Below are 20,742 nucleotides of genomic sequence, written 5' to 3' on the forward strand. Positions count from 1 at the left end.
TTTATATTCTCACGACCATAATAGTTAACACATTAATTACTCGTCCGTTGACAATAATACTAAGTGTAATAGCTTTGTTCCGAACGGAAAAGCTTCACAACGAATGACCCTGGGTCACTAAAACGTTTTCATTTGTCATATAGCAATAGGTATACATCATCTTTTTAGACTTCTTTACAAAAGATCTTGTTTGGATATTGCTTTGTAGTAAAACATTTTGTTTCAAAGTGGCTGTCAAAATGTCATGTTGGAAATGTATTTTCCATTTACCACTGACGTAAAATTATTTTCATGAAAAATTATGTTTCAAATGAAATATTTAAGTACACATCCTTATCTTGTCGTTTTTTACTGATCAGCTTCAAGTTTTCACCGACCTTTAACACAAATCATAATGTATAGCTTTACATACAAATGAAGTTTTTCACGAAAAATAAGCAATATTGCTGCAAATTATATACATGCAAAAACAACAAAAAAAAACATCATGTAAAATTTCACAACACATAAATTCGCAAATAACACTGCATTAAACGAAGACCTCAATATTTTTTCCTTTTAAACTTCATTTTTATTCTTCTTCACACAGATCTTATATAGTTTTGTTTTGTTTTGCAATAAAAACGTTTAGTTTCTTACAGACCCAATGTGAAAAGACAATTAAATGCTGAAATGGTCGATTTAAAGTTGCAAGGGAATATTTTTGTTTATGTATAAAATGTTGAGAACAATGATAAAGTTTGTATTTTGACTTTGTACAGATCAATGTGATAAACATGAAGAAGTTTGAGATCAGGGAATAATTACCAGGCTTTAGCAACATCCACAACTCGATGCGTCTCAAATCCTAGTAAATCCTTCCCGTCAGAAGGCAATGAATTGACCTTATCTAATGTCAGTTAGTGTCTAAATGCTAAATTGTCGACAATATTTCCAGAATATTAGCCGACATTCACATTAATGGCTGATGTTCTTATATGAGATTTATAATCCGAACGACTCATAACAAGGGATACTTCTCCAAAATAAAACCAGAATTAGTCCGCATTATAGATTCATTACCATTCGGAACCACTGAAATGTCCTCCATTTATTGCGATTGTTGGGATTTTATTTAGTTTTATGGACGAATGTTTTCAAAAGAAGAATAGAATTATCTTATTTATGAAGCTCGCTCTACAAATACGAATTTTAGGTGAACAAGAAAGTAAATGGATTTGGTGTTAACTTTATAAATATTGTCAAAAGTTGACGTCGTATTTGTTAAAAGAAGTTAATGATAAATTTAGAATTATTTAAAACCTAAATGACAGAATTGTAGCCGATTACACGTTGAAGCACATATATAAAAATATTGAATAACTACACATATTTAAAACAAAAATAAATAAAAAATTTAATGAAAGAGAACCCCCTCTATCCTCAGAAGTGAAAAGGGAGGAAGAACACAAAAAACAGATCATTGACAATGGGTAAATAATTTGAAACAACAAAATTAGAAAAAAAGTTTATAAAATGTTATCTTAGATACAAATATGAGACCAACTTACCTTTTGAAGGCATGACGTTAGGGTTAGTATTATCTTCAATCGCTGTTGTCATAGAAATTGATTAACAAATTAAAATTGTCTAAAAGTCCTGAAAAATAAAAAAATAAAAATATGTATTAAAAATATTATATGATTAAGCTTATTTAAAAAATTCAAAGAGGATATGTCATAAGTTATAACTTTTATTATAAAAGGGAAGTCAAATATGGAAGTTTGAATAAGTAAATAAAAAAGACACAAAACTAATTAAAAACTAGAGCATCTACAAAAAATACAAAAAAGTATATAGTTTTAAAGTCTATATTTATGACTTTAAATGAAAATAAAGTAAAAATAATTAAACTAAAAAATGAGTACAAATAAACATGAGATGAAGTGAAAAAAAAAGATAAAAAAATTCTAACAGCAGTAACCGATCCGGTACATGGCACCCTGTTATTATGTTGTTTATGTTAGAAATATAAATCAAAAACATATAAAAGTCTTCAATTTACTGTAAAGCCGTTATGTTATAGAAAAGTTGACAAATTGATGTCATATAAATTATCTCACCTAGAACGAGTTTATAAAGTGTAAAATATTCAACATGAAGTATTCCAATTGTTTTACGCTAGATCATACATAGCCACACGCGATTCTAAGTGTAGTACATAATTTAGTTACAGTCAAGCGTTAAATATTTAAACTGCACCATATCTTAGGCATGTGTATATGGTATATTTTATGTACAGTAGAGATGGTGTAACAATAAATCACTCCGAAATAGTCATCTCTCAGAAAGTCTTCATAGGTTTAAGCAATGTCCGAAAACAAAACACGGACACTGTCCATCAACATGCTCTGTCCTGCATTTGAGTGACCCACAAAAACAAAAGCTTGTAGATTATCCTTATGGTACAGTGAATCCAATTAACTTATAACTTTGTTGAACACCTAACCGAGCAGAAAACATAGGCAGCGCGACTTTGAACACAATAAAACTCCAAGTTAAAACTACTGTTAGGTGTAAAGTGACTTGAATCCTATTGGCTTAGAGAAGACAAGCCAACCGAATCCATCAATCACAGCCTTGATCCGTCAAAGACCAACCCTATTTTTCCAATGAATCAACTCAATTCTATATTTTTCCCGCTGAATGAGTGTATTATTTTAATAGGGAATAAATAAATCAATTTATAAATCATGCAATTGTGAAACGCAATACACATTCAGTTAAAATATAGTTCATTTTACCACGCTACGTAAGGTTACAATACAAACTTTAAGAATTACGCCAATGTACATTGCAAGTTCTGAAACTGACACTTACGATTTGTATTTCCGTGATATTTGAGATAAAGTTTATTTCTTCAAGCATAAATTAAGATATTGTAGTTAACAATAAAGGTTGTCATATGATTTAATATTAGAGAAAGCTTCAGGTTTAGATGTATAAATCGACAAGTTGGCTTCAAAATAACACAACCTCACTTTTATGACATTTCTTACAGATGATTACTCTCTGTGAGTTTTATAAATATAATTGGGATACCGCCATTATAGCGGAAGGTCCCCGTATGTCCTTGACGTTAAATATCAGATTGTAAATAACTATGTACAAACTAAAGGTCAAAACCTTCACATTCTTTATCAAGCTTTAAGTTACGTGTAGTAAGAAGCTTCAAATAAGAGTTAAAAAGATAGAATAAGATAGTCGGGTGTATCTGTGTCACCTTGTTTAATATTGTTGGAGTTTTCTATCTTCAGATGTTGGTTTCATGTTATCATTTCATTGCGCACATTTTATTATTTTTTTATTTCTAGGAAAGTTTGAAACAATGCCTTGACGTTGCGGGTGGCCATTTATAGTTTACTCTTATCTTCAATAAAAAGATTAATGAAATAATATGTTGTTTCAAAACTTCATTATTGAGATACAGTTTTGGATTAATCACTCGTGTTTTGCATAATAAGAACATACATTCAAACAATATTCTCGTGTTATTTTATAGGATGCTACAAATGCATGAAATATTAGCCACTGTCGTTTAACAAAAAGACACTCGATTGGTTATAACTTTGAGAAAGTAATGAATGAATCTTCTCAAATTTTAATTGAAAATGAAAGTAAAATTGGTCGTTTTCAAAGCGAAAAGGATAATAAGGTTTGGTAAACCGCGGGAAGAATTTATTTCTAATTATCTTTCTGTTTGACATGATGGTTTTGTGTAATATGACAGAATATTTTGGTACACAGTCGGACCAGTAGGTGAATCCTATAACCACTGAGAAGACAAACATTATGGAACGCCACGACTGCCTTATGTTAATAATCAGCATTATACGCAGTGTTCACAGCATTATATGAAGTGATCACAGCATTATATGTAGTGCTCACAACATTATATGAAGTGATCACAGCATTATATGCAGTGCTCACAGCATTATATGTAGTGTTCACAGCATTATATGCAGTGTTCACAACATTATATGAAGTGCTCACAACATTATATTAAGTGCTCACAACATTATATTAAGTGCTCACAACATTATATTAAGTGTTCACAACATTATACGTTTTTTGTTGTATGATGAGATTGATGTATGATGAGATTTATGAATGATGAGATCATTCGGTAAACTTCGTTTTTAGCGGAAATTACCGAAAACATGATTGGTAAATTACGGTAAATTAATGCCCAGCAAACAAATTTAAACAGTTATTATTATATATGTGATCATTAAGGCAGTATACAATATTTAAAACGGATTGAAATAAGTAAATTAAGAAGTATGATCAATTTAACCCAAGTTTATTCCACACCATGCAGGGCATTTTAAACTTATTTTGAGGATTAGTTTCACCATATTCACAACTTAATATGTATATATATTTACTAGAACACATCCGTGATATCGCGGGTCTGTGACTGAATTAAAGAATATAACTATGCGTAAGCCTTATTTTAGTATTGGTATTGTCATCTGATAAAGTCATGCCGATTATAAGATGAAGTTTTCTCTGCTTTTAACATCTTTCTGTTTGAACCCGTCGACCTGGAACTTGTCAATTTAATATTGGTATTATTGATTTTGTTTGGAAAACAAAAGTCTCTGGAAAGGAGTATTTTTTAATCAACAGTTTTGTCCTTTATGAGTTATGAATAAAATTTAATCTTTGATTCGCTGTTTTACGTCTAACAAATTGAAAACTGTACATGCTGTACCTATACGCCTTATTTTAAGTCCAGATTTTTATTATTCGTATTGCCATCTTAGAAAGTCATACTGATTAAAGTACTACAATCGGGAACAATGTGACAATGATTGAATTAAGTAGTTTCAACCCTGTGATTACGACCCGTGTATATAGCAAAATCTTAAATACAGCGTTTCGTGGTACTCCTGTCAGATGCGGAACGTACAGATAATGTAATAGTTAACAGGTGAATATATTATTGGTATCGATTCGACCCGGAACTTCTTAATTATTGGCAATATTAATTATGTGGAAAACAAAAGGGTCTGGAGTGATGTTATTTTTAATCAACAGCATGGTACTATATTAGTTATATATACTCTCAGATCAGTACTTATAGTGTCTTTTTATTGTTGGGATATACAAGTACCCGCCCACATGCACGTTCACTCTATTTTCTTGTTAGATCATATGTACTTATATTTGTACCCATCTAATGAGTTAATATAAAAAAAGAAGATGTGGTATGATTGCCATTGAGACAACTATCCACAAAATACCAAAATGACACAAACATTAACAACTATAGGTCAACGTACGGCCTTCAACAATGAGCAAAGCCCATACCACATAGTCAGCTATAAAAGGCCCCGATACGACCATGTAAAACAATTCAAACGAGAAAACTAACAAGCCTTTTACAACTGATTTTCATAGTTCGTTCTTATGTTGTTATGTTACGCCACTGTCCCAGGTTAGAGGGAGGATACCAACATCCCGCTAACATGTTAAAACCCGCCACAATTTGCATAAATGTGGCCGTCCCAAGTCAGGATGAGCCTTTATTTCAGTGGTTAATTAATGTGTTATATACATGTTAGTTTTTCGATCGTTTGTTTGTACATAAATTAGGAATATTTTTCGTTTATCACTTCGGGGCCTTCTATAGCTGACTATCCGGTATGGGCTTTCCTCATTGATGAAGGTCGTACTGTGGCCGTTTAGCCGTTTTAAAATTTCTGTGATGTCATTTTGTCTCTAGTGGAAAGTTGTTTCATTGGCAAGCATACCACTTTTATATATATATGTACCGTGCAAACTGACGAACAAACGTAGTAAACGTTTTATTCATCCCAACAAACTCAATTTTCATAAGAGATGATAACTTTAAATGAAAATGTTAAACAGGGTCTTGAAAGGGTAAATTTTTCTATGAAAGTTTAAATTTCTATATAAGACTGCTGATCATATTTAGAAGACAATCTTAGTACTTGCCGTGCTAAAAAGCTTGTAAAAAAATGGAATAATTGATGTAAAGTTATGTTTAACACCTACAGTGAAATGCTTTAAACTGCATTTTCCATATCTGTTAGATACTTATTCATGTAAAAATGCCAAATTCTGAAAATCGATGCCAAAAATGACTAGATATCATGACATATATAAGCTAGCGTAATATGGCACCTATGTGTTATAGAAAGCTGACTGTTTTATTTAAAAGGTAATTAAGCTTTTTAAAACTGAGTACGGACTATAAAGTGGCACCTTGCTAAATTTCTTCAGTAGGAAATGAACTCGAGAATATATCATACAAATTTTCCTACGATATTTCATTAAATAAACTTTTTATTATTTAACTTACATTTTGCAATTCGTATTTCTTACGACGAACAGAACTACTTCAATCATTCACCTCTCAGTTTCATCTTTTCCTTACTTATTTCAATCAGTTTTAAAAATTGTATGCTACCTTATGATAACATGATTTTAATAACTTTTTAAAATTGTTTGCTGGGCATTACCGTAATTTACCAATTATGGATTCGGTAATTTCCGCTAAAAAACGAAGTTTACCGAATGATCTCATCATTCATAAATCTCATCATACATCAATCTCATCATACAACAAAAAACGTATAATGTTGTGAACACTTAATATAATGTTGTGAGCACTTAATATAATGTTGTGAGCACTTAATATAGTGTTGTGAGCACTTAATATAATGTTGTGAGCACTTCATATAATGTTGTGAACACTGCATATAATGCTGTGAACACTGCATATAATGCTGTGAGCACTGCATATACTGCTGTGATCACTTCATATAATGTTGTGAGCACTACATATAATGCTGTGATCACTTCATATAATGCTGTGAACACTGCGTATAATGCTGATTATTAACATAAGGCAGTCGTGGCGTTCCATAAAACATCCCGAAGGTACATATATGACATATCTCAATTCATCTTGTATCAAGATGGCTTTGGTGGGTTAATTATACAGGTATAGGCAACATCAACACGGTGTGGACAAAAACCAACAAGACCGTGGTCAACGCTAATCACCCAGAAGTACCTATTATAATGTAATGTTATCATAGATGGACAGATAGGCGTTAAAGTAATAGATTCACAAATAAAGTAAGCGTGTGGAGGAAAAGAAATGTTGTATGGAGGAAATCTATGATTTTGATATTTTAATGCTTCACGAATCGTTCCGTTGCTTTCTATAGTCGACCACTAGTATTAAGAACTCCCCCTTTCTGAATTTATGTTGAAGTTCGGTATTTTTACAAATATTGTTTAACATATATAGTGTTCTCTCATTGACATATATTTCACGTCTTGAACTTCCGTTGTTCATAATTATGGTGAAACTAAAAAGAAAATCTAGGAAATTTATTATCTTTCCTGTTGTATTTTGTTTAAATGGTTCCATTTTTGCACCTTAGAAATTTGCATATTGTCTACAATTATCAAACAAAGCTTCATAATTTATTAAATTGTTCATAGTGAGAGAAATATCTCCAATGTGTAAAAAAATAAAAAATAGTGTCTCCTTGGTAACGGACAACTTTTATTTTGATTTCAAATATCCCCTTCTCTTACTTTTTAATTTGATTTTAAACAAACTTCATAAAGTTAAATGTCGAGGTGTATTATTATAAAATGTCACAGGGAAATGATGCTGAGATGAGAATTTTTGCAATGTGCTATAGTTGGTCATTTTGTGACAAATAAAACAGACATCATGCGAGTTTGGCTTTGAATGCGGCAACTTTGAAAAATGTAAAATGCAGTGTTGAAAGTTTGAAGGCATTTTAATTGGTAGGACAAGCTGGTTTTTTTAAAACTGATGTTACTCTTGTAAAAAGACTCTTATAAACATGTAATTATATGGCAAGGATCATCAGCCTTTAATATTCATATTTACACCAAAATATCTTAACCATTGACCAACAAAACAACTCAGCAGGTCTGACTTCAATTAAGGGAAAGTCAGCTTTAGAGAAATAGTTCGGCGTGTTTATAACCAGTAGGAGATTTATAAGAGTACGAATTGTAAGTCATTGATTCTATTAGGGGTGTTTTCTATTCAAGTTAACTTTCAATATCCCTTTGAACATTATAACTGATGATCTTAGCCAGGGTTCCCCAATCGTACATCGTAAAGAAATTATAAATGATGACTTTTCCTATATCTTAAAATATGATTTTGAATAAATGAAAACTAGACGTTTGTTTGATAGGAAGCACTTTTTGTTGACGACTTTGATTAATTAAGTAAAATGCATTAGTTTGAATGAGAGTTTAATTTTACAAGTTGATTAATTTAAACCACGCAAAATTCGTTCAACAACCGGATGTTTTCTAAATCAAAAGAATAGCAACTGGTTTATTATTAATGTTTTAATACGGTGCAGACATACCCCTCCATTGTGGTGCTATCGTCTTGAACATTTATTTGTTTCCGTAATTGTTTTGTTAACTATGTTTCTGATTGACTTTCGAGAATGTCATCCTAAGACATTGGTGACGAAGTTAGAAAATAGTTTGACAGACAGATATCTGCTCTTTGGTGGGGTTGTTATTTCTTTGACATTTTCCCCATTTCCATTCTAAATTTAAGTGCTAAAGGCATGCTATAATTTAATTCAAACCAATTCCAATGGTTTACTTATTCCAAACTTATTTATTTATTTACTTATTCCAAAGATCTGTAAAATGTTTACTAATTCCAAACTTATTCTTATTATTTATTTGTTTTTAACTCATTTTGATTGTTTACTATTCAAAATATTCTTAAAGTAATTTTTTACCCATTTCACTTTAGTGTTTTCTTTATTGAAAGCAGTTAAAATTAATAAGATGTGGTATGATTGCCAATAGGACAGCTCACCACCAAAGTTACACTTGGCATCGGCATGTTTTTTGTCAGAGGCCAAAGTTACATTTGGCATCGCATGTTTTTTGTCAGAGGCGTCTTCAACAAAAACCCAAATTAACACAAATAAATCCTGTAATTAGTTCCAGATACAAATAAGACAATCTACAAACAACACAACTGATGTCGACTGCTTGACATCTGAAATCTACAACGTGATCATGTAACTTTGGGGTACAACTAATAACCCGAAGGTCGAAATGATCACCATGACGTAACATGTACGGGATATCTGTCCGAAATCTGTAAGTCTATTAGGAGGACAAATGAGTGTGGTTTTGTGATATTAATTAAATACGGCGATCTGGACACTGTCCGTGTCCCGCTGACAGGTACGGGGTGTCAGGTCACAGGTCTTAGATACACAGCCAAAAGCTATGAATACTTGAAATTCATGTGACAACTTGATTTTTATGGAGGAATAATTATTTTTTCTCTGGATAGGGAGGATTAATACATCGTTTTTTGTTTACACGTGTGGTTAATTAGACATTTTTTCACTTGACATACTTGTAAAACTAGGTTTTGATTGTTTATAATATTCTGTACAGAATTTTGCCAGATATGAGAATAACATGAATAGTTTTTTTTAATAACAAGTAAAATATAAAAATCTTGTATATTTATTCAGATATTCATACTTCGAAATTAGCAGCGAGATTTTTATTCAAAGTAACTAGTCTTGTTGTTTAAAAAAAAATGCACATCCAGTGTTCTCTTTATTCATTACTGTTTTACCTTTATTTTTTCTTCGCACTTCATCAAATGGAATAAATAGTTTTAACACGTGTATCTTTTTCACTCTGTGTTATTGAGAAAGAGAGAGAGAAAAATCTGATCTAATTTAGGAAATTTTTAGATTAGAAACTTTTCCATTATTTTGTGTCTTTCTAAAAATGGACATCTTATAAAACAGCAGATGGCCTTTGTGACTCAGATAAAAAAAATATTTTCTGAGATGATGAAAAAAAGCACTGATGTTATATATGTACAAATGTTCAAAAATAAATTATATACATATAGTTATTCTGTACAAAAAAGTAATAAATTGTATGCAAAAATGAAATATGTTGAAAGCTTTCTGCTTAAACCTTAATTATAACTAGTTCTACGCTAGCACTTAAAATGAATTATTCCTTAAATAAATGTTTTCATCTTCAAGATATCGCTTTACATTTTTAAATTTAATTCCATCAATATAGAGCTAAATATTACTTAAGAAAAGTAGACAGATCTTAAAGAAAATATTCATTAATTCTTGTATTCCACGGAGAAGGCGGTTATGATGTTTTCTAAGACTAAAGGATTACTAACTCTAAAATCAATGCAGAGAATCTAAGGCGATATTACCTGGCTGTAGGAAAAGCTATTAATCCAGTTAAATTTAGTTAATAATTAACTAGACTTTTGTCATTTAATCTGTTCAGATTTAGATGAAGTGGGAATTTATAAATGAATTGAGGAATGACATAAGAGAAGCTTTAAATTCAAGAGGTGTTATGTATATAATCAAACATTTAAGAGATTTATAAAATTATAATAATAAGCATTTGAAATGTAATTTTATTGTGTTTTAAACGAGTTTCTAGAACAAGTGTTCTTGATAATATTTAGCAGGTACTATCGAATTGAAATGTTATTTTACGTTCTACTTCAAATTTTAACTGAGGAGTTTTATGTTGTTTTATTAATGATTTTTGAGTGTTGAATGATTCTGAAGAGTATTAAAACTAAATATATAGACTATGGTTAGTTAAACTTAATTTAAAATTTTTAATATAAAAAAAGCATATTTAACCGAAGTATAGAAAAGAATGAAAAGCATGTGATTTCATATTTTTTAAGTAAAAGATGCTTATTTAAAAAACTATTTTACCATTTTTATTCACTGCAACATATAAAAATAAAATAAATTTATAATCATTATTTTTATACAGGCGAGTGAAAAAATATACTTGAAACAGGAATCTTTTTTTGTAATCTGCAAATAATAAAGGAAAGTATATTGTTCCTCGCAAAGTAAAAGAATTATTATTTTAAACAATGAATTTGGTTTTTTTAGAAGCGTTTTATTTATAATTTGTGTTGCAAAATCGTCCTATTTCATTATGGAATATTTTTGTGACTTGTATGTATTTGTGTTTCCCTAAATATGATACATGATTTAAGAACTACAAACTGTGTGTGCTAAGCCGTCGGATACTAATACTGCTCCCAGTGAATATTTCTTTAAAATATGGATATGATTATCTTATGATTAATCCAGTTATTTCCGAATACATTACAGATAAAGATTTAATATTTTCCTTCAGGGCGATAATCCGTTTATCTTCAAAAAGCATCATGTGTTTTGAAAATGACAACTGTCAATTTCATGCCTGGTAAATTTCACACAATGTAATAAAATAAAAACAAGCAAAATTTTTATCCATTTTATACTATCAAAAATGTCTGAAGGGTTAAATATTATTAATACATTTTCAATACACGGATTTAAGATTGAGTACACTGGGCGCCGTGAAGGCCCGTTAAATTATTGTGACTTATAAAGTAAAGCCTAACTAGCCATTACTCCAGCAATCATAACCCTACAATGGGAGGAAATAAATATAGAAATAAATATAGAAAATATAGTGTACATTTTATATTTTTTATATTGTGTTTACATAAAGATGTCCATTCCAGAACTTAAGTCGATGTATGAAGAACTAGCTATATAGGTACTCACGAATTACATACATATACTGTCGTTAAGTAGTAAAAGAACATGCATCAAAATATTGAGAAATATCTTTGACCGACTGTTTAAAGATTAGTGTGACATGATCTGTGGTAATTTGGATATATAGATTAAAATATAATCTGTAAAATATATTATTTATTGCATACAATATCCAGTTTACGATGGTATAATTGTTGTTTATTTTTGTCTTAGAATCCTTCAAAACCTCAAACCAAAATGCGAAATATATTAGATACACGTGTTGGTATGTAACTTGCGTAAACGTTTATTATTTTATTTTTCTCTCTATTTCCAAATCAGCATCTTCAATCCGGACTGTTTGTCCGTCTGTTGGTCAAATTGTTAGTTTTTCCTTACATAGACCACCGTCAGGAAGAAAAGTATATGTAGTATCATCGTAAACAATACAACATCGGTCAGTATGGAATGTTTGTAAAAAAACATAAATAATTGTCAAAAATAATTTCCTTATGTCCCACATATAACTGAAAATTATGCATCCTTTATATGCGCGATATAACTTTGAAACGCAGAGAGGAGATGAAAAAAAGAATGAATTATCGAAATGTTAAATGAAAAATGACCAAGTAGAAAGGGGGAGGATGCTATTTTCCAAAATTTTAAACAATTATTACAATTGACTTACCTGAAAATTTTGAAAAATTTTGTAGTTAATTGTCTAGTTTCCACAATGGTTGTCCCATTCACGCATCAATTACAAATTGTGTCCCTCCGCTGAAGATAACTTATTAGATTTTTCACGATTCAGTGATAACGTCTTGTTTAGGTAAATTCCTCTGGACAGTTAACACACGTGCATTAAGTTTTTAAAACATAACTAGTAATAGTCAATGGCGACTGCTTACATATGCTTTTAAAATGTTATAAAATATCTGGGTTAAAATTCCTACTTTTGTCGAGCGAAAAGAAACAGTATATGCGAAGTTACTGCTATATAATGTTATAAATCTGCAATCATTCTTTAGCGAATATTTCAGGGCCGATTGCTTTTTCCACTACTTTGGTACGTTATAACGCCTGATTTAAAACTGCCACCTCTGTAGAGCAGTTCTTTTTAGCCATGAATTCACATATTTATTAAATCATGAAAAATAGGTGGAGCTTGAATAATTTCAACCAATCATTTTACGACTTCTACAACTATGTTAAGCTTGAGCAATCAGAAGTGTTTAAATCAAAATAAGATTAATGAAAAGATGAAATTATAAAATATAATATTGCTATCGGATTGAATTATTAAAATAGATAATATCCAATTGGGCGGTCTAGTGAGAAAATATTAGATGCTGAGATTGGCTTGCTATGTGATAATGAGAGAATCGAATTTGTAGTAGCCCAATCATAAACATCCATTGCTTTTAAACTTCTTAAATGTATTTTAAACAAAAAACGAAGATTATTTTTGGAATTGATGAATTGATTTTTGGATTAAATAATTTTCTGATCGAATATAATTAATTTCGTCATTAAATACCTGTAAGTCTTTGATGGTTGTCTTTATTAATCGACGTATTTTTCTTTTGTTTCATCGTTATTTATTATTAAATTGCATGTTTTCGTTGTAAGATTAATATATATTTTTTCTTTTTATCAACTTCTATTTTAATTAAAATAATTTGAAACACGTTGACTAATTTATTAATATGTAAATATTCATTCATTAATATGGACGAATTTTCCATCAATTTCATTTTAGTTTCCGATTAAATAAAATAAAATGAAAGAATTATGAGCACAAAATAATGTGTATTTTAAAATTGGAAAGGAGTAAGTTCGGTAAGGGCCATATTTGGCCCCAATTATAAAGTTCATAGTTACAAGACAATAAAATGTTTTAAGTTGCCTTAAAGACATGTTAGAAAGTTAAACAGAACTGTTTTTGTCAAAGTTTACTTCTAACACGTTGATTTTTACATCCAAAAAAGGTCGAAATAAGGGATTTTGGTGAAATTTGACAAAATCAGCTACATTTCAACCAAATGAAGGACCAGGAAACATAGAGCGCAGGCGTCGACAAGCTTAAGATTCAAATAAGACATGTGAAATGTCTTCATAAACATTATTTTAAAAGATCTTTGTTGTCGACGCATGCGCTCTATGTTTCCTGTCCAATTATCTATGGTAATTTTCCCATTTTCATTGATTTTTTTGTGAAAAATCAATCTGAGTACAACTTGTGACGTCATAATGAAACGCAGAAATGTAAAATTTTCAACAAAATCTTTATATCCCAGCTAGTCAATGTATTAGCTGTAATTTATCTTGATATTGGTCGATAAATCTGAATTTGAAATTTACGCTAAAAAAGGGGGCCATTTTAGGACCTTATCGAACATACTCCTTTGGCTGTGACGTACATGTGTAAATATTTATAAACAATACATCAAATATTATCTAGTTTTAAAATTATTTTGAATTTGATAATTGTGCATATATTTATTTGAATATGTTCACACGTCCAAAACGTTTGTGAATTGTATGATATTTTATTTCGTGTGATATTGCTGTAATTTGTGCATTTAAAAATATTTTTATGAGACAAAGTAAATAGAAAACATCATAATATGAAGCTTGTAATTTATATAAAGAAAGAATACGTGCAAACATATAGATATATTGTTTTTAAAATTTATTCTCTCGCAACACTTTCTTCAACTACTAATATCATTTTATATGTTCGTCAATTTTTCGCGCTTAATACTTCATCATAAGTTTTGTAATTTTGAACAATGATTTATTAATTAACATATCTGTATTGAAAAACAACTTATTTTTATTCTTTTATCTAGTCATTATAACGTTTTCCCAATAGAAATGAGACATAGAATGTTTAACCTCTCAAAGGAAATAAATAAACAAAAGAAATGAATAAACTAGAAGTAAAATAATTATATCATTAAAAAGCACAATGACATGAAATAAAATTCTAGACATAGAAAAGCAAAATGAAGTGTGCTACAATCAAACTCTTATATTTTTTTGTATTGTCAAGTTTGTCAGAGGAAAGTAAGAATCAAAAACAAACATGGAATAAATTAATTTAGCCTTGATTCTTAAACGTTAAATATTATACACTTTATAGATAGAACAAGAATTGTATTCTGGATATCCTTTTGTCCACAGCATAAGGTTTTAATTTAAAGATTTATATACATAAATATGATTCATTTTCCAATTTCTTTTACACTAAAAGCTGGCTTATTCTTTTAATCAACTGAGAATTTTTTTTTTAAAAGCACAAATATTATCTGTTTGTAAATTTTACTGCAAACTTGCATCAATCAGGCTGTAAGTTTTCTTGTTTAAATTATTTTAAATTTGTGATTTTGGGACCTCTTATAGCTGACTATGCGGTATGGGCTTTGCTCATTGTTGAAGACCGTTTGGGTGACCTATAGTTGTTAATTTCTGTGTCATTTGGTCTCTTGTGAAGAGTTATTTCATTGGCAATCATACCACATCTTCTATTTTTTAATTACTAACACACCAACATTAAATCAAAAGAAGAAAGAGAATACAGTGTAACATAATTCTTATTCCAACACTCAGCAGACTTAAATTGGACGGCAGTTTTTTTTTTAAATAAATTTGTTCAATTCCAAGATATTCGGAACAATTGCTACCTACACTGATGCGATAAGATAAGCATTTCTTACCAGTATCAAAAAGTCTTTTAAGAAACTAATTCAAGGTTTAAGCCACCATTTTCTACATAAGAAATTGCCTGGACCAAGTCAGAAATATCGGAAAGTTTTTTTCATTGGTTTGATGTGTTTAAGCTTTTTATTTTGCCTTTTGAATAGGAACTTTTATTTTTGAATATTCCTCGCAGTTAGCTATTTTTTGTGATTGTTTTTTTCAAAATTGGAAACTTCTTACTTTCTCTAAAAGCCAAATAATAAACCTATTCCAAAGTCACCAAAATCTTACCTTTTTCTAAATCTAATAATAAATTTATTCCAAAGTCACTAGTTCCTGCACGGATTTTTATTTTAAAAAATAGTATTCCAATGAACAAAAAAGTTGTGAAGTACACTATTTAGTAGTGTGTATTATATACATCCCTACATCCTCTATATATAAAGTCACACATCTGTAACACAATTACACATGTCACTACTTTATCTCATATGCTCTTTTTCCATTCAGTTAATTTTCCTCTTATTTTATTCGTTTTTGAGAAGATTGTTTTGCTTTATCAATTTTAATTCTTTCAGTTCTCAATTAACTCATTATGCGGAAGAGAAAGAACAGGTGCTTGGAAACTGATGTATATATTTTACATGTTTCGGGTGCTGTAAGGACAAACTATATATCTTGGGGTCATGAGTATGTCATCCAATTATATCCAATGCTTTAAAATATTGGGCGAAAGTTTCCTTTCTAAGAAAGACTAGAACAAACTCTGTACACATCCAATGCATGATACAAATTTCAAACTTCAATGTTAACGAAGAAACTGGAAGAAAATTTAGAACCAGCGGGGCATAATGCAATAGATTTGTTCATGCCCTATTGACCTTTATGGCTCCTACATTAACTATAATTCTACTCAGACGCAAAAAAGGAGAAATTGACATTTCATGATTTAACCAATTTTTGTTCCAATGAAGGTTCTTCATCCCCCTGATGACCACTAATGCAAAATAAAATATATTCAAAATATCTGTTTATTTCTTTGGGTTTTATCCTTACAATAGTTTTATTTACTTTTGTTTAATTCAACTTAAAGTGAAGTCAGATAAAATATAGTTTTATGCTGAATCTGTTTTCAGTTTAATATATAAAAATACAATTACCAATGAAAAAGCAAGAAGTCAGTAATTTCCACTGTCGAAGTACCGGATAAACTATTCGCCACTAGTTTAATGTTATGTCAAAGGGTTTTACATGATACTCCATACTATCATCATACAGCAATAAATGTTACAATCACGGAATAATAACTGCTCAGGTTTAAAACCATTAAAGAACGTACTTACAAATGATATTGCATACTCAATAATTACTATTACATAGGGTTAAACATTTCGTAAAAAAATATTTACCATTCCTTACATAAAGCTTTATTTAAAGTCAGAAAATGCAAGATAATAAAAATCATAAGCCATATAGAGCTTTTGAAACAGACAAAACAAAAGCACAATCCAAAAAAGCATACACATATACTCATATAAACACATGCACATATAAACACATACACATATAAACACATGCACATATAAACACAATAAACACATGCACATATAAACACAATAAACACATGCACATATAAACACATGCACACAAACAATTACACAGAGGAAGCAAGGGTTCATAGTATGCATGCATACATAAGACACAATATTTCTATCAAGCAGACAAAACACATATGTATAAGCCGCATGCAATAATGGGGTACAAATACCAAAGCAAATGTAAAAGGTTTTGCACAGTAGAAAAGCATAAAAAATAGTTCAATAACTCAACTTAGAAAACAAAGCACTTTAAGTGGAGAGAGTACTTGCCTTGCTGAAAACGTAGCAATACACTAAGAACAATGAAAAGAATTAAGCAGGCAAAACATAAGCATGACCTAGAACTTGTCACGGTTTGAACATGTCTGTTCGATGAAATACTAGTATCTCAGATTTTCTAGCACTTGGCATGGAAATATATTCCTATTTTCATGAGGTCACAAAATACTTCAATATATACTACAGACTGTAAAACTCAAGGTGTTGTCGGGTTATACCAACAGGCATAACTTAAAAACTGAAAGTGACAAAACTGGATGTGTAGATTTTTATTAAGACAATCACTATACTTTCAAATGGATGTTTTGACTGCGTCGGTTTATGCAGAAAGGCACCGAGTCTTTTTATGAATTGTTTTCGACTATGACTCGACCGTCATTACATTTGTGGGGTCATCAGTTAATACTAGGATTAGTTCAAACGAAACAGCTAAGCAACCTTACCATCAAATGTCGCCATGTCACAGATTCACTTACCCCAAGTTGATTCTTTTTTTTCAATTTGCCATTTTACTAGACAGTTTGGCGAATTTTGCACTGATAGAGAAAACGCGTTTTTAAATACTCGAGAGAAATATTTTGCCAGCCTGTGATAAGATGAACAATAGTACAATATGAATATGGTAAAAATTTACAAACCAATACACCCACAACCAAATATTGATAAAAGTGGTTTATCTACTAAATATTGGTTAGATAGGTATAGGTATTTCCTTTGAAGGAAAGGCATTTTGTCGGTTATTCTGTGCATGCATTTCCGTTTAGACATTGCTACTTCTGCTATAAAACTGAGTGGACATTTTTGTAATTGCATTGATCAAAGTTGAAGAATTTTCAATCCAAAGCTCCCTCATTGTAGACCAGTTTGTAAATGTACTTTATTTACTAAGGCTGTCATAATATTCTCGTTAATTACGTCGAGTGGTGCTTGACCAGTTGTCCGTATTTAAAATATTACTACGAATTACATTACAAAGTTAACACTTAAACACAAAAGCCTACTTATAAACTATTCAAGCCAATGTATTACATATTATTCGATGTGTACCGGACCGACCACGGGGTTGTTTACTAGTTCCGGTCATTGTCATGATCCTTTATATCTTTGGTTAAGGTGTATATAATCCAGATAAAACGGGAAGATCCACACTTAACTTCTTCATTTTTCAGGTGATTAAAGATTCCACTTCATTTAAACTTATATCACCTGGTCGTGTAAGTCACAACAAGAGGTGTGGATAATGCCCGGAGTCAGATTAGGACAAGAAACGTCTTCCCTTACGGGTTATGTTTTAATGAGGGATATAACGAGACAATCAGAATTTGTCGTGAATTGTAATGATTTCTTGATTATAACTATTACACATTGATATTGTGGGGAAAATTAGAATTTTCAACCACTTCCTTATTTTGCATTTGAATTCATCACAAGTTGAAGAATCGAACGCACACCTGTTTGACAGACATAGGAAAAAAAATTTGGGAAACAGAATAAATTGAAAAAATTGGCAAATATCAATGAAATTTAATCTTGTTTTTGATAATAGTTCCCAATATACTCACCATTATATATAACATCGTCATCGATACCCACAATAAGAGATCAGACCGGCAATGTGGACACATTGCACTCAGAAAGTGTACGTGGATTCTGGTTCTTTTTAATAGATTAAAATGTCAGTCAAAACACATCAATAAGTAGTCAGTGTAAAGACTAAGTCACTTCTTTCGTCTTTTTATATTTGTATTGAAGAAAAATTATGAGAATGTAACTTTCAGGTGATACTATTAATTCTGTTAAAAGGGAGTCAATCTCTAGACGGTTATATATACACGAACGATTCCAATGGACTACAAACTGTTTTAATTTTATTGTCAAGGTCAATGTGTTCCGACCTATGCAATTGTCTTTGACTTATAAACAATTCCCCCTATTTTAACAAATATTCCTCTTGGAGTTCCAAGATATGTGAAGAACACTATATGCATATTCCTATCTATTCTTATATTTTCGATATTAATATTCTTCTTTTTACTCACGACATATATTACATGTATACTATATGTGTGTAAGTAACATATCTAAAAATAAGCAACCCATACCAGTCGTTCCTAATTGAAAAATCGTCACATATTTTTGTCTGGTATATATATCTGCGGTAACGATATCTACTTAACCAACATGGTTCTAACAATCAATTAGAAATTTTAAGATTTAAAAATTCCTCTTCTGGTTTATAGTGTCAAATTTCAGTCTGTCGAAAAGTATCTAATTGGGAACATGTTAAAGACTTCTATATGCCGAACATTGGGGTAACTCGCTAAAACATCGATGTATAAATATCCATCGGCAAGAACGGCTTACGGTGGAGTAACTTCCCAGGACTAATCCAATTATCACATTATGTAGATATCGCAAGGTTTGAGGAAACCTGTGTCTTTCGTGCGGAAAATTTCTCATATTCAGCTTCAACCCTGAGGGAGTTTGGAAGCTTTTCATATTTCCTCGGATATTTCACTCCGCCAATTAATTAAAACCAGACCAAACTTTATTATCACTTGTTAAAAATCGTTCTAATCCAAGTTAAAACTTCCGCTTAGACTTGATACCAATTTATTGCAGAGCTTTGTGATTAACGAAAAGTTATATCAAATATTTAGTCCAAATAACTTTATCAATACCCTTATATTAATTGCAATTTACATAGAAATAGCTACATTGCTATAAAGTACGAAGTTGACTTATAATTCATGTACTCGATTCATAATTAGGATATTGGTTCCGATAAAAAAAAGATATTTTAATGTTTAGAATAACTTTTTTTTATCGATGGTGCATGACATAATTTATAGTTTGTTGCAAACCATCAAAGAGAGTAGTATCATAATAATTAAGTCCTGAAAATTGGTTTCGTAGAAAAAGAAGGAGTAAAAAATCCAGAAATTCCTAAGCATTTTTAAGTAACGATAATTTTTCACTATAAATGCTAAAAAGCACCAAAGTCAAATTTATTAAGAGATTAATCACGGAATGTCACAAATGATTAATTTTATTTATTTTCTAAAAGCACAATTATAATTTTGAAATTATTTCCTGTGCGGTCGATTAGTTACAATTAACTGGGGGCAGACAAATAATACTAAATTTTAAAAGTTCGTCTGAAAACTTTTGAATTTCGTTCACCTCATAAAACCGGAATTAAAATTCTTATGTCTCCTGCATTTGATTCAAACACTATATTTGCTGCATTAATATCCAATTCAATGCTGTTACCTTTTGATTTCTTTCAATCCCCGTGTGAATAAACGTTCTTGAGACGTTGACTGTCCTCGTGCCTTATCTCTACAATGGCGATGTGAAAGGGTGAGCAATAGAAGAGTTCCTTTTCAAAAGCCTGTCTCTTTCTCGAGAGTTTCTATTTTGTTTGACGCCGTAAAATCGGAATTCAGGCGTCTGTAAGAAATTTTGGGCTATTTGACATGCTAATTTTTCATGTATCTGTTTAT

At 30.5% G+C, this 20,742-nt stretch overlaps 1 protein-coding gene across 4 annotated transcripts in view; it reads right to left on the reverse strand.

Annotated features, from left to right (window-relative positions):
* LOC134684270 (paired box protein Pax-6-like) overlaps positions 1–12,770 on the reverse strand; it is a 48,861-nt gene extending 36,091 nt beyond the window's left edge. For 2 of the 4 annotated variants that reach the window (XM_063543547.1, XM_063543544.1), the window contains exons 1-2: positions 12,346–12,770; positions 1,551–1,638 (exon numbers count right to left, since the gene is read on the reverse strand). In XM_063543547.1, the coding sequence (XP_063399617.1) occupies positions 1,551–1,602 (52 nt within the window). In that variant the 5' untranslated portion in view covers positions 1,603–1,638; positions 12,346–12,770. Of the gene's footprint in view, positions 1–1,550; positions 1,639–2,102; positions 2,545–12,345 lie in introns of those variants that run through there. The other 2 variants (XM_063543548.1, XM_063543546.1) reach the window with 2 other exon arrangements.
* Between the last annotated feature and the right edge of the window lie 7,972 nt (positions 12,771–20,742).

This window comes from Mytilus trossulus, chromosome 9 (assembly GCF_036588685.1).
Source record: "Mytilus trossulus isolate FHL-02 chromosome 9, PNRI_Mtr1.1.1.hap1, whole genome shotgun sequence".
Classification (NCBI taxonomy): Eukaryota; Metazoa; Mollusca; class Bivalvia; order Mytilida; family Mytilidae; genus Mytilus; species Mytilus trossulus.